The sequence below is a fragment of the Gouania willdenowi genome, chromosome 16 (assembly GCF_900634775.1).
Source record: "Gouania willdenowi chromosome 16, fGouWil2.1, whole genome shotgun sequence".
Taxonomy (NCBI): Eukaryota; Metazoa; Chordata; class Actinopteri; order Blenniiformes; family Gobiesocidae; genus Gouania; species Gouania willdenowi.
The window spans coordinates 1,664,771-1,680,808 of NC_041059.1; the positions used below are offsets into that span (position 1 = coordinate 1,664,771).

At 41.3% G+C, this 16,038-nt stretch overlaps 1 protein-coding gene across 8 annotated transcripts in view; it reads left to right on the forward strand.

Annotated features, from left to right (window-relative positions):
* syngap1b (synaptic Ras GTPase activating protein 1b) overlaps positions 1-15,176 on the forward strand; it is a 137,375-nt gene extending 122,199 nt beyond the window's left edge. For 5 of the 8 annotated variants that reach the window (XM_028471027.1, XM_028471028.1, XM_028471033.1 and 2 more), the window contains 2 exons: positions 2,795-2,856; positions 13,003-15,176. In XM_028471027.1, the coding sequence (XP_028326828.1) occupies positions 2,795-2,856; positions 13,003-13,123 (183 nt within the window). In that variant the 3' untranslated portion in view covers positions 13,124-15,176. The other 3 variants (XM_028471029.1, XM_028471030.1, XM_028471031.1) reach the window with 3 other exon arrangements.
* Positions 15,177-16,038: the final 862 nt, after the last annotated feature.

Genomic DNA, 16,038 nt, shown 5'->3' on the forward strand with positions numbered 1-16,038 from the left:
TAATTAATTCATCTAATTTATCTCTTGGTGAGAAACGCCCTAAACTTGAGGTATTTTCATTTCAATTACATTATTGTGGCAGGTCAAAACATTTATATATCACAAAGTGTTTCTATAAAGTCATTTACGTAATGTTTGTTTTTAACGGACTTGAACAGATGCACTGTAACGCGGTTCACCTTTCACGGCCTGGGTGTTTTGCAGATTTTTTTTACAGTGCAATTTTGCATGCATTTTTTTACAACGTATGATTGCGCATTGTGTTCTACGTCCTGATTGGCTAATGCTGCGTTCACCCATCAGCGACACATCCAACTCGGTGAGTTTCACTGCCTGCTGACGCGAGAAGCTGTGGAGCACGTGTCTGTGTTGACATCATCGTCAACACAGACTGAATGCGTTCGGCATCAATGTCTGATCGTTAGCAGTGTGACTCTGAAGCGCTGTGTGTTTGAAAACAGGTTTATGTTTTAAAATCTACAAAGGTTTGAACTTTGAGTGTTTAAACAAGAGAGAAATGTGAGAAAATGTTAACTCATTCAGTGCCAGCCATTTTCAAATTTTCTCTACTGTCATGAAAAAAAAACATTTGTTTCTGACTTGTTCCGTTCTTTTCTAATCAGCCGTTGAATAGAGCAAGTTTTACACAAATCTTCAGTTTCAGAGCAAAAAGCTGAGAAAACAGCCTTTTTGTAAAAAAAAAATCCTGTCAGTGACTTTAAAGCTACTTTTTTTTGCTTTAGTGACAACTCTAACATCTGAACATTGTTTCCTTATATAAAAATTTAAAAAAAAAACACTGAGACCGGGCTTTTGATGGCAAAATTATTATTATTTTGCTGTCTTTGTCAGAGTTGAATGGATTTCTTACTGTATTTTAGCTTTCCTCCAACGTTCCCTCCCGTCAGTCACACACGTAACTTCCTCTTCCTCCCGACACACAGCAATGCCCCGTTTAGCGTGGTTAGTTGATGGTTTTATCTCACGATCACAACATTATCAATAGTCCACTCAGGTCCACACATGTTCTGTGTTAGGATGTGGAGCTGTGAGCTGCTGGATTCGTCACAATATCACTTTGTAGCGCCATAATCTCACTCATTCCTCCTTCTCCGACCCAGCTAATGGTAGCATCAGTAGCTAATCTCTCATCTAAAGGTGTACAGCTGCCATCGTCAGGGCACAGTTGGTCACTACAACACCCCACGGCTTAGATATTGATGAGGGACCTCCGCCAGGGTGTAATCCCCGTGAAAAAACACAAATGACGAGTTTCTCGTCAATGGTGCTGAGCGTTCAGATTTGAAATGACGAGATTTCTCGTCGGGGGCACTGAGTGAGTTAATGTCTGTATAAAGTGTGTGTGAGGGGTTCTACAGCCTTAAAACATGTATAATGATAGTAAAAAATAAAGCTGAGTACTTTGTGGATTTTGCCTATTGCGGGTTATTTTTAGAACGTAACCCCCGCGAAAAACGAGGGACTACTGTATGTGAGACTAGTCCCAAGAGCTACGTGTCATATTAATGTGTACTTTTGTCAATCTCCAAATAGTAGCAAATACAAATGAATTAAAATGTCATATGTAGTGCTATAAGTTAGCACATCATAAACAGTAAGAACACTTTTCTGACACCAAACTTATTGCTTTTTCTCTCCTTCAGATAATAATATTTATCCAGTGAGTTTGTTCATTTGTCAGTCATGGTGTCCTTGCAGCATGTTGCAGTTAGCACTGTCTGAGTGTCTGTGCTAGCGGTTCGTGCTAGCTGTTCGCGCTAGCCGCTACATTGAGGTGGTAGTGGGGGGCTGCAAAGCTTCGTCGATAAGGCAAACTCTTTCTTGCACGATATGCTCACAACTAAACTTTAGTTTTCCATCCAGTGTTTTTAAAATCCAAAATTAACACAAACGAAGCTGAGCAGCTCAGCAGTCTACCGTCTTGTAATGTAGTCTGTGCATCAGTATTATGGGTATACTGGGAAAAAAAAGACTAAAGATTAAAATCAAATCAAATCAAAGCACAAAATCAACAGAACAAATTAAGTCTTAAGGAAGAAACTTGGAAGCCCCAGGAGAAAAGAAAGCACTCCTTAGATAGTGCAGGGAAGGTAATCAGGAGAATGGGATGGACCTGTGACAGCGCAGGGAGAGATAACTACACATGCACTGTGACACTTACACGCAGATGGGACAGGGAGGGCAAAATACAAAAATAAATCCTGGAAAACTGACGGGGAACGACACAGAAACCAAAACGATTCAAGATCCTACAAAAGTATTGAGGGTTTGAGTGGATGTTGATGTGAAATGTGGAAGAAAACTTACTTTGCTCAGTGTGTGTGTGTATATTGTGTGTGTTTGTCCATTTAAAATGTGTTCCTGTGTAGTGTTGTAAGCATGTTTCAGCAGCTTTGAGATGCTGGTCGTGTTAGTCGTGCACGAGCATGCTCTCTGTGCGGGACGCGCTGCATGGCACACCGCTCCTTATGTGTGAGTATGTGTATATATTATATATATATATATATATATATATATATATATATATGTATAAGCCACTTCCTTTACATATGGATATAAGTGTGTCTCCTGTGTGCTCTGTGTATGTTGATGTCCTGATTATGTGTTGTATCTGTTGTTTTCGAGTGGCTGTTCTTTTCCTCGCCCCCCCCCTCGCTTTACCTGTGACTTCTCCTCCTGGCATACAAGCCTTTGCTGTGCTCCTCCTCTGCCTCCCCTCCCTCCCCTCCTTTCCTCTCCTCCTTTGTTGATGAGATACGGTGATTTCTCTTAGGGGAGGCGTCAGTCCATCCTAGTGCAGCCCCGCCTCGCCCCCGTCCCACCCCGAGTAACCAGGTAATCAACAACCGGCAGACTTTCACTCTCCATCCATAACCGCTGCCTCTTCTTTTCACCCCAGCTGTTCTCTATGTGCGTCCCTGTCCATACGCAGCACGCTGTGACCACACCGACACTTAAACATCAACCTCTGTGGAGATGAAAAAAGGCCTGTCACAGAACATTTAGTCACCAACACCCCCAGAGTCTCGCACGTTTTAAGGTTTAGTCAGAATTATGCTAAAGCTACGGTGAGGAGCTCTTCAGTAAGAGTTCATGGGCTGGGCTGAGCATTGTAAATGTTCATTAAGCCAGTGGTTCTCAACCTTTTCAGCCCACAAGCCTGAAGTAGAACTGTAAAACAAAGGGACCCAATGCAGAGCCTTGGGGAACACCAGATGCAAATGTAAAAATAGAGAAATTTAGACGATTCAGGATTTATCTAAGGAAACACAAGCAATCTGATGGCTCATGTTTCCATATAGCCCAAGAAAACCAACAGTCCTCTATATGTCATTAAATAAAACAGATATTGAGTGTTTAAAAGGGTTTGATTCTAGTTTTAGGAGGAAGAACACAACTCAGCAGCTCGAGCAATAGTTTATGATTGTGGTGTATTTTAATCTTTCTGCCTACATTTGTGTTTAACATATGATGGATCTCTTCAGATGAGGCCTGAGGACTCAACTTTGGGGTCCCTAGTGGTTTACGGGGCCCCATGTAATACATGCATAGACTGCATATAGCCAAAACAGCAGCTTTGTTGATTTTTCTTTCAGTTTAGGAAATCAAAGGTTTATCAAAAATAATAATTAAAAAAAGAAATCCAAAAATAATGTAATAATGTAATGTAATGAAATGTAATGACTTACTTCACTTCTTTGAAAATGTACTTAAGTACAAGTAAAACTAGAATATTTGCATTTCCTGAAGAAAATACAAGTGAGGACGCAGGTGCTGGCCCGGGTCATTGGACACTGCATTAGCATTAACCTAACATTAGCACTAGAATTAGCATTAGCATTAGCCTAGCATTGGCATTAGTCTAGCATTAGCATTAGCCTAGCATTGGCATTAGTCTAGCATTAGCATTAGCCTAGCAATAGCATTTACTAAGCATTAATCTTGTTTTAGCTAAGCATTAACCAAGCAATAGCTTTGCATTTTCCCAGCATTAGCACTAGCTATTAGCCTAGCCAATAGGGATGTAACGATTCACTCAATTTCCGATACGATTCGATTCACAATACTGGGTTCACGATACGATTCTCTCACAATTTATTTTACAAAATGGGACTGTAGACAAATGATGATTGAAAAATATTCCTTTATTTTTTTGGGGGAAAAAAACTAAAAAAAATACTCTACTATTTTCCTTTTATTTTTCATTGTCAAAAGAATCCCTTGATAAACTGTTCAAAACAATGCAATATAACAAAAAACAAATCTTGAATGAAATAAATAAAGGAATAATACAAATGAAGAAGAATCCTATTAATTTAAATTCTGGTTCTATAGTAAACAATGCAAAACTGCATAATCGTTCTTTTTCTTTGTAAAAGTGCAACTGAAAATGTATTTTGTGCCTTAACAATTGGACTGTACTGTATTTACGTCAGATATTTGTTTGGACCAGCAGAGGGCACTGGTAACCCAGTGGTTGGTTGGCATGCAGTTATTCTGTGCAGTGAAGAGGAGATGCTATGCTTGCAGACAGAGCTAATAGAAAAACGTGACTTTTACAGATATTCACGTAATGTTACAGATATTCTTTTGGTGCTAAAGGGGTAAGGAATCATTTATGAACATGTTTAAGAGTAGAAGGCGGCCAGAAAGAAAGTAGTGGCAGATTCCGCCCGCTGTCAACACTTTTGGACGAGAAGGATAAATATATATATATATATATAGCGCTGTTTAAAAAAAGCACTGTGATTCAATTTTCAGAAAATCGATATGAACCGTGATACCTATTAATCGATTTTTAACTGCTTTACAATGAATCGTTACATCCCTACTAGCCAATGAACCCTCTGTGAAATAATGCAGAAGATATGATTAAAATTGAGGCAGACCTGGGGTGTTGTTGTCTTTGACAAGTTTAAAAAAAATTGTAAAAAAAAAAAAATGCTGAAAAAGGTTGAAAAGGCTTTTTGAATGTTTCGATTTGTTATTTGTCAAAATCGGACAAATGGTGTTGGAGGAGTTGACGCAGAAAACTGATAAAAAATTCACTATTTACTTATTTAGAATTATACTGAAAAAAAGTATAAGTACCCATAAAAGCAACTCCATTACAGTAACGTGACTACTTGTAATCCATGACTTTCACCTCATAATCCTCATACAAAACACTTTCTAGTGCTTTGCTCCGCGAAAAAAAACACACGGCTTCTCATGTCCACCCGATTTTCCACCTTCCCTGCGAAACAACGTGAATAACGTGAAATCTCCGTATCTGACCCAGTCCTTCCCTGAAGAACACTGATCAACGTGCACATGTGTGTGTTCTGTGTCAGTGTATGTGTCGTAGCACCCGTATGTGTGTGTGTGTGGTGCAGCTGTTGTGTGTCCCACGTGTGTGTGTGTGTGTTTTTTTTTCCTTTTGTTTTGTTAACAAACTGGTAATAGTGAGCATCGCTGCTCTTTAATGGCACTTTATAACCTGACGGAAGCCATGAGCTGCTGGTTTGTAGCTCAATGTGAGAGAAAATGCTGATTGAATTGGAGTGATCACTGGAGATTGGAGGAGCACTGATCCCTCTACTACACCTCCCACCATTTCAGTAAGTGTCGTATTTCTGTGTTTGATCAGTTTTAGTAGCATTTCAAAAAAACTCTCACACCAAAGTGGGACCTAGCAGCCCGATCGTGGTAGGTCAGTAAAAACTCAACGACCTGTCAGGGTTTAATAGACATGTGTGTGTATGGACCTACACATGAGTATTAAACCACACTGCTGGGTGCATTTGGGAACAATCAAACCAGCGTTAGCGCAGTGGCATTGCTAGCGTCCCATAATCGTGGCTGTAACTGTTGCTAGCACCAGTTAGCCGCCGCAAAGGTTTTCCATTCGTATTGGTTCTGATTGAGAAGAGAAAAGACCCGAAAATTTGCATCAACACAACTGGGGTCTTTGTCGTTTTTTTTTGTGTATTTTTTTCCTTCTTTCCACTTTTTTGTTTTAAAGTGGAAACTTCTTCCATCCACCCACAGGGGGCGCATTCATCAGAAACTGTTAATCCTGTGAGATTATTGACTTTGGTGTCATTTTCTTTACTGGAAACAGACAAAACTTTCTCTCTTCTTTCCTGTCCCCCCCCCCCACCCACTTCACTGCATTCATTGTAATCGTGCTCTGATCAGGGTTATAAATATCTTTTCTAATACTGAATGTTAATATGAACTTATCTTTAATGGCTCTTTTAATACTCTTTCAGACAGTCAGCCCTTACTTTTCTCAGCATTATATACAAACAAATAAATATCTAGATCAGGGGTGTCAAACTGATTTTAGTTGAGGGGGCAAATATAAAGCGGGCTGTAGATTTTATGGCCAGATTTGGCCCCCGGGCCTTGAGTTTGACCCTTGTGATCTAGATAATCACTTACCACACAGCTCCATAACAGTGCACTGACTTTTAACCTCCTGAGGTTAATTCGTGCAAGAAAATATTGAAAAGTACTTCTTGACGTCATTTAGAAAATGTGCATGGCACATTATGTCAGGATGTTCCAAAAACTGTACTTTTATTTGTGCAGTTTGGCTCTTCTTTCACATATGAAATCATGCATGATTATAGTGTTGCTGTGTCGAAAAGTTGACAATGTTTTTTTTTTTTTTTTACTTTTTACAACAGTATTGTGAGACCATTCACTTCTTTAAATATGGCAAGCAAAGTGGTCCAAAGTTTTTTCACTACCGACTAAAGTTACAAAAATTGTGGAAAAGGTGGTGAAATGGGGTTTTAGAAACCATGGAAATTGGTTAAAAGTTGCAAGTTAGAATGGCCAAAAATGGACAATATAGTCAAAGTTGTTCCAATATTGACAGATATCGTGTGGTTTTTCTGGATGAATTTGGTTTCCTTTATAAACTTTGGCTCAGACCTCAGTTATAAATGGCGTCCGTTAAACTCCTGACATTAAAGCAGACGTTAAGATCAGCTGCCCTTCATCTCCTCCTCTCCCTCCTCTCTCTCTTTCTCTCTCTGTCCTAAACTGTCATTTATGTCAATGTTCATCAACGTCGTAACTCATTTTTTTCTCTCTCTCTCTCTCTCTCTCTCTCTCTCTCTCCTCTTTGTCTTTCTTTCTGTCACGGTTCCGCTAAATCCCTTTTGCCATTTATTTTGAAATCCTTCTCCTTGCTTTGAATTTTCCTCTTTTTCCCCTTCTTTTTTGTTTGTTTTTTCTTATTTTTTTTACTTCCACGCTCTCACCACACCACCACATCGTTTATTTCTCCCTCTGCACATCATTTGATTCTGCCTCTGATTGGACGATTCCTCACATCCCCCTCCCATCGCTCTCCTGCAACCATCTCTCCCTGCTTAACCCTTCCCCCACCCCCCACCCCCACCCCTCTCTCTGTAGGAAAACCAGCTTTCCTCCCTGGGTTCTGCAGACCCCGGTGTAAGAAGTGATGGTGGAGAGGGAGGAAGAGGAGGAGGAGGAGCGGTACCCAGCGATCCAGGCCTCCAACTCACTTCCTCAGCCCACAATGGAGCGTTCCCCCAAAGCATAGACCCTCCCTCTCTACCTGCACCTGATCAGCAGCGTCCCTGTCCGAATGGAGAGCTCCGTGGAAACCAAACGTCCGACACGGCAACAGCTACAGGCCTAGCCGAGGAGGGGGGAGTAGGACAAACACAGCACTGGGCCAAGTCAGAGAGAGACGGCTAAAAACAAACCTCCTTTTAGTGCGAAAAGAGAGAGAGAGAGAGACAGAGAGAGAGAGAGACAGAGGTGGAAGAAACCTGAGAGAGGTGGAAGAACACACACCAATCACAAAGGGCTCTCCACTGCTCGCCCGGAGCGCCACTCGTCGTATCCGTCTCGCAGGACGAGACCACGATACCGCATCCAGCACTTTGTCAAATGACACTTTTGGAAAGGACGGGTTTAGGGACTCGGGCGATGAATGAAGTCTCACGCCTCGAGCCGAACTAAACACGCCGTCCGTTCACATCAAAGCGCGGTGACGCTGTCTGGCCGCCTTAGTGCCTTTGAGTGTTCTTTATTTAACAGGGTTTCAACCGATCAAGTCGGAGATCCCATGTTTGGGACAATCAGAGACTCCCGGTGAAGCTTAGCGGGCCAGGAGGAAGGTTTTTACTCGTGTTCTGTTTCTCTTCTCAATCTCAGAACCGATATGTGATGAACTGGTGCTAAACAGAAACAAATGGTGCCATTGTCCAGATCAGCTGTGTGTGTGTGTGTGTGTGTGTGTGTGTGTGTGTGTGTGTGTCCTGCCTCAACAATCCCTCACTTGTCCTTATCACTCTGCTGCCGGCTCGTATCTCTGTTCTGTGTGTGTGTCTTCCTTGTCGTTCAGGGTTTTCATATCCAACATTTAAACTGTATCTGTAGTGGAAATGTATATAATGAAAAATGTGTTTAATGTATTACCAATAAACAAAATATGTGCATATCAAAAGGACTTTTATACTTTTGGGGCATAAACTATGGAGAGTCGCCATTTTAGTCTGGATATCTAGTTTCTGAACAATGGCTGAGTGTAAAGCTAATGGTTGCTATAGCAACTAGAGAATATCCCCACAGAAATGTTTCTTTTGCATCTCTGAGCCAAATAACTACACTAAAGGCAGGCAAACACTGTGTGATTTTTGGCCCATTTTGAGCCGATTTTCGACTTGTGCGACTATTTTGTGGGATCGTGCAAGTCTCTGCTAGATCGCGTGTCGTGCATCGTGTAGTATACATGGGGTCACGAGAAGCGATTAACACCTGACGACCAGCTCCCGATCAGCAATCGTAGGTCGTAAGGATTTCAAGCATGTTTGAAATCCAGTCGCTCCTCGTGAGGGTAACGCACAGTTGAACCAGTGCCACGGATCGGCTTACCGTAAACACTCACACTGCGCATGCGTGAACACCGTAGGACCGCTGTATAAATGACGGACTGTACTGCCCATGTCTGTCCAGCCAGTTCCTGGTCCATCACATCGCCGTCTTTTCTTTTTTAAAGCTCTTTACTGAGATTTGCGAGTGTCTCACCACTTCCGGGTTTTTCTTCTTCGTCTGTTTTAATGGCGACGCTTCAGTGTTCTTCTTCATCTTCTTCTTCTTCTTCTTCTTATAATTTGTACGTTGCATTTCCGGAAACAAGACCCCGACGTGTCGTGTATGAACGTACAGTGTGAGCAGTCAGATCATGTCAGAGTGTCGGTCTGTACAGTGTGAAAACATACATCGTGAGCTGCGCACATTCGGGCTCTGCACATGAGTCGCACAGTTTGAGCTGGAGCTGAGTGCAACGATTGAAAAAATCACACAGTGTGTCTCAGCCTTAAGTCAGAGTTATCTAGACTTTGGCTCCATAATATTGGTACGGGATACACACTTAAAACCTTTACATTCGGACCAAATTGGGTTCTGTGGGCTAAGGTAATGGGCTAAGCCAAATCTACGTCTGAACCCAGAATTCCTTCACAGAAAGTCTCAATGCAGCTGGTAAATGTACTTGTACTACGTTTCTGCTTACAGAGGATACTATGGGGGGTGTCATGGCACTAACCGCACCCCCACTACATTGTTCCCTCTTATTTCCTTGTGATGAACTGTGTCAGGAGAACTTACCTGTTGGTTAGGGCGCCGTCAGGTCCATGAACACATATCCTTTCATGCAGTTTTCATCACAGTTGCTAACCATATTTTTGTACTTCCAACACCTAACCACTCAGCCATGGCTCGTTTCTGCTGCTAACAAGAGCTCTGTCCATCAGGTAGTTGGTGAAAAAGGTGATATTCAATCCTCTCCAAACATACAACCTGGATGCTGCACTTTTATCACTGAGGGAGAGGTTACACACAACTGCTGAAAAACTACACTTTCCACAATGTAAACACACGTTACGCCTCTAACTCCCACAATGCACCATTTACTTAAAGCCACAGGCCAATGCTGATCAACCAACGTGCGTCATATCCTGTCCAAAATAGCATCTCTCTATAGTTTATGCCCCAAGGTATATAATCATTCTAAAAAGTCCTTTTCATTTTCTAAAAAAGGTGCACATATTTTGTTTAGTGGTAATACATTAAACACGTTTTTGTAATATACATTTCCACTACAGGTACCATTTAAACACAAGTGCACTCCTCCAATCTTTGGGTTTAACATCCACATCCAAATCTCTAGAGCTGCTAAATAACTGCAGAAATTGCAGGTTTTTAGTGCTGTGTTCTTAGTTTAAAGCAACTGTTTTTTTACATACATGTGAGTAAGTCATAAGTATAAATATGTATACATTATTACATTTTTTAATTCTTATATTTCTTTGTTGATAATCCATCTGTCTTGTGTTTTTGTCTTATTCTTCTTTTTTTGGAATAATAAATATAAGTATATGTAATCTATAAATCTGCCTCTTATCAAGCTCGCTGCAGTTATTTGTAATCAAGGATCAAATTTGGTCCGGCAGCATATATTTAAAAACCTTTCTATTCAGGCTTGCTGTGCTTACCATGAAGTGCCTGGAATTAATTAAAGGGGATTATCCTTTGGCCAGTGAACTATAAACCAAATGCACTTTAAACAGCCTTTCATAGACAAACAAACCAGTCATTGGAAACAGTTTGACCTCATGAGAATGTTTGGGTTGTTATTGCTGCTACTTTCAACTTTAAATTGTTGTTTAATGAAGTTGTGTCACATAAAATGTCTTTGTGTTGTTGAGGTCCTAGGTTTGTCCTGTGCTGAGACACGTGTCCATGTTGTTGGCCCATGCTGCGTATGATCTGTCTGTTTGTCTGGATGTCGATCTGTCTCTATCTCTCTTTCTCTCTCTTGTCTTCGTAGCGCCGCCTCACGCTCTGCGACGAGTTCACAGTCTGACCTGCGAGGAGAGTCAGAGCACGTCGCTTAGTTTTGCAATGTCAGATAGAGATAGATTAGATAATGTTAGCTCCTCCCCCAGTGTCCCTCTGACCACCAAGTACATCATCAGACTCATTTGTGGTCATTCAACCTTACCGGTGCACGTTTAGAAAGAGTGATCATCTCACATGAATACGCAATCTTTGTTTTAAGTTGTGCCATTGACTATTGACTAGTCTGCTAAGACCAACCAAAAGTTATATGCTAATGTTTCATTTATTCAGATAACTTGATCGCTGATTGCTTTGATGTTTTCTTTGATGATTCTTGACTTCTACGTAGCGGAAGTCAAGGAAACATCTAAGGTAACATCAAAGCGATCAGCAGACGCCTCTTAGGTAGTCTGAGAGTTGGCAGTCGAAACATGTCAGAAGATCAAAGTACATTTCCTGAAAAAAAAGTTGTCTGAATAAATGAAACAATTTCAAAAAAGAAGACAAAATGAACTTGCAGGTGGCCTAAAGTTATTTAGAGAGTAACACTCGGCTCGTTCTGAGAAACAGTGTGTGAAATCTCGTGAGTAAAACTCACACTGTCTGGTTAGTGTGTTATCTGGTTAGCATAGAAGTCAGTCGTTAGTTAAAAGGGACACCCATTTCACCGATGAAGCTTCGACCTGCTCGTCGCGTTTCACTGCTAAGTTACCAACAATTCAAACAAGCTATTTTTTTGTTATCAATAAATCAGCAAAGTATGTTAAGGTTTGTTTAATTCAGACAACTGTTCCTCAGGAAATGTATTTTTATCTCATGACATGTTTCGACTGTTAACTGTCAGTCTTCGTCAGAGGCGTTTGCTTATGGCTTTGGTGTTTCCTTTGATGTTTCCCTGACATCCTTTGATGTTGTTTTTTTTTAGGAAAAATCAAACGACAGAAAAAGAAAAGTGATCAAATTAAGACAATGTTAAACCCTTGCAATAATGATGGACTTCTCCAAGGTACTTGGCATACTAATGGTGGTTTTTGTAATCTGAAATACATGGCACCATGATATACACACTCCACTACAGTAGGTGGCCATATGCACCTATTTAAGTCGGTTGCAACATGTCAATAACCACCAAAAAATAAACAACTACATCCAAGGAAACATCAAAGCAATCAGCAGTTGCCTCTGATGAAGACTGGCAGTTGAACGTCGAAACATGTCAGAAGATCAAGGTAAATTTCCTGAGGAACAGTTAACTGAATAACATGCCGATATTCCTCAGTAAATACGACATTAGGAGAGTAACGTTTATGCTACACGAGTTGTTGAGTGTAAGAAAATTGGGTAACACTTTTCTTGAAGTTTTATACATAAAGGCTGTCATTATGACATGAACACCTGTCATTAGCATGAATAAGGTGTTATGAAGGCTGTCATTAAGTGTTGTTCAGTGTACCCAACCTTAGCCCTAATCCTAACCCTCACCCTAACCCCACTAGATCCCTCCACCGAACCCAAAAAATGCCAACGAAGCTCCAAAGGTGTCATAGTTTAGCAAACAACACTTAATGACAGCCTTCATGACACCTGATTTATGCTAACGACAGATAACGACGGTGTATGTCAGCCTTAAAACTTCAAGTAAAGATGATGCTGCGTTGATAAACGGAGGTTTTACAACCACCAGGCTGCTAAACAGCACCCAGCAATGCTGAGGATTACAGCCATTGTGTCATTTATTCAATATATACTGATACTTTAAATACATATATATATATATATATATATATAGCACTTGCAATAGATCCACGCCTCTCAGACTGCTGTTTGTTTTGTGGGCATGGCCTAAATATAGATGTTGAAGGTATCGACCAACACATGTCGTCACAGCGGTGAAGGTTAGTTTGGTCGAACGCGATCGGTGTGTGCGAAGTTTTGAGGGTGTTTTTAATGAAAGACCTTGGTTTTGCTGTGAACATACCTCAGTGACTCAGGTAAATGGACAAAGACGGTGACGTGCAGACGGCGTTGTTGACCGACACACCCACCCTTGGTTTCTTCTCTCTCTCTCTCTCTCTCTCTCTCTCTCTCTCTCTCTCTCTCTCTCCTTCTTAGCCACTCTCGCAGCTTCATGGAGGACAGTGTGGAAGCTAATTGGCTGATGCACCACCATCGGCAATCGGCAGGGTGGCACGGCCAAATGTCCAGAGCCATGTCTCGCGACGCGATTGGCTGACAAAGGGAGAACGTGGGGCGCTGGTCTCAGTCTCTTTGTTCGGGGGACGGGGCGGAGCCTCAGCGGATCATGTGAGGGAACGCTGGGCTGCTTCTTTTCTGTTCTCTCCTCTCTTCACTCGGATTGTCTCTCTCTGAATTGACGACCAGATGTTTTAAAATGTGACGCCTCCTGGTTGGATCTAAAGTTTATTTTCCAAAAAGCTGAAGGGATATCGGCCGTTTCTAAACCTTTTGCCGAGCCGAGCCTGCCAAGAACAGCTATGCAGTCCCATCAATAACAGGAGCGGATGAACGAGGCCAAGGAGGGTTTCACTTGAAGAGGGAGTTGAATTCGGGTACATTTCACTTTCAAAGGTGCTTGACTTCTCTTGATCTGCTTTCAAAGCTTTTTGATTCTCTCTGATAGCGTTTTCAATGACTCCTCTACGTTTCAACCCTAGACGTTTTTAGCTCTTCCGTTCTCGACGTTGGTTTTTAAACAGGAAACTAAATATGCACAGCCTGATTCAAAACAGACTGAATGTGATTCTTTGTACGCCGACGATACGATGCTCTCTCCTTCTCACCTGAAATCTTCCAGAGTACACCTATATTCATTTCTTGCCTATCTAAGGGAACGTTGCTACATTAATAAGCAGTTTTTTTGTATGTTTTCTCACCGAGACAATCTGAAAGGGGGGACGAGCGCTGCTCTGCATGACTCCACCTCAGAAGTGTGTTGTACTTACTCCTCCCCTCTCTTACGGCCCGCCGCCGCCAACTCGCATTAAACCGTCTTTTCAAAAACAAAACTCAAAGCACGCGGCTTAAGACGGGACGGATGTTTTACCCAAACCACGGAGCTCTCCATTCATGGACGATGACGGCGTTGATGGAGGGACTTTATGACTTTTCCAAATTGCTGTAAAACTTTGTTGTTTCTACGAATGGACTCGGCTGATTCTGATTCCTGTCTGTTCCATAAAGAGAGAGATATGTTAGAGGTCCTGCTGAAACCAGTGAATGTGTTTGTATATAAGTGTGTGTACTGGCTCAAATCTCTGTGTACATACTGGATATATATATATATATATAAATATATATATATGTGTGTATATATGGTCGCGTATACGTGTATATATGCAGAGTGTACAGTTATTTATTTTTCCCTCTAATGTTTCTCTCTCTTTCTATGAGTAGGTCTTCTCACTGTAACCAATACCGAGGCTTTTACCGACAGCTATCCGAGGCACTTTGTGGTGCAGACTTGACAATATCAGCAAAGTCTGTCACATATAGCTGCAAAACCGTCACGTCCTCCCACGCCACAAAAATAAGCCCCTCCCATCCCTAACGCTTGCACTCAGTCTCTGACCCACTAAAGAGCTTTTCTAACTAGACTTTGGGTGTCCAAGCAATGTTTGTACATACATAGACTGAAACACCTTTTGGTTCTTCTTCATATATGCATTTATTTATTTCAAAGATCTGTTTTCTTTCACTTTTTACGTTCTTTCTTCTCATGTATCTTTGCAACGGTTGTCATTCAGAGTTATATATTTATCCTGACAACCCTTCTTATATATTTCTTGGACTTTTGTTCCCCAAATGTTTTCCTCTGGCGGTAAACGTCGATTCCATTGATAAGTCGGCATTGCTTGTTTTGGTGTAGGTCTTTACTAAATGAGTGTGCCTCCCTCCTTTGGCTCTTTCTGATTCCCTCCATTCTTCCCCATGACAAGCCATATCCCCCCTCCCCCTCCCCTATTGGTGTTTTTGACAGGACACACATTTGGGATTTTTGTGTATATTATTGAAAGAGTGGTGTTTGCAGTTGTATATGGATTTGTTATGAATGTGGATATTCTGATCATTGGATTATTATTGTAATAATTATAATAACTAATGCCACTTTGATTTTGTTGATTGATTCCTTTTGCTGCGGTGGATGAAGTTGAACTCTTTTTGTTTTCTTTGAATACGCCGGAATTTATATTTTTCGGGTGGGTGAATCTGGAGATAGAAATACGTCAATAAATTACTAAACAAATAAATAAATGATTTAATTCTTACATCTGTGTGGAAAAAAAAACGTGTGTTGTTTTTATCACCTGAGGAGGTTTTAAGTTTGAGTTAACAGCGTCAGGCGTGGGGTTGTGTTGTGAGACCCTGGGGCCCATCCAGGACACGCCTTGGGACCAGGACCCCCCAGGAGGAGCTGCTGGAAGTCACTGGGAGAGGATTGTAAATCAGAGTGGGACAACTTCTATCACAGCGTGGCCACAGAAGTGTGAGGATGATGTTATTATCTACATATCAAATAACAATAAATCTGATCATTAGCACAGGAAACAACAAATGGATTCTCCCCATATTTTCTTGTCGTTTTGTGTATTTTTAAAAGTCATTAGTGTGTTTCTGTTGTATTTTTTGTGTTTTTTTAGATTCCTTTGTGCATTCTTCTATCATTTATTGCCTATGTTACGAATCTACATTGGATTAATCCCCGTTAGCTGGCTTCACCTAACCAAACATTTCCTGTCAAACCGAAGCTGTACTACGACCGTCGATCACCTATGATCACAACACGCTAATTTAAGCCAAGCGATTACAGCCTCGCTACGTGCGCGTGCACATGAAAGGGGTGGAGATTGCAGTGTCTGACCAATCAATAGAGAGAACTGGCAGACTGAGCGTCTTTACAATGAATGGAGGAACAGCAGTGTTAGTGCAGCGCACAGCAGGAGGCGGAGCTTTTATACTCGCTCGGATCTGATCCACTTCATAACTTGGTATCGACCAAGTTGCTGAAGTTTAAAATGATGAATAATTAAAATCCATAATTCAGACCAAAGACAACCCTGTTGTTACAGAAAAGGCAGGAATGAAAGAACTCAGACAGGAAACTGCTGATACTGTTAATGTGTAAAAGCA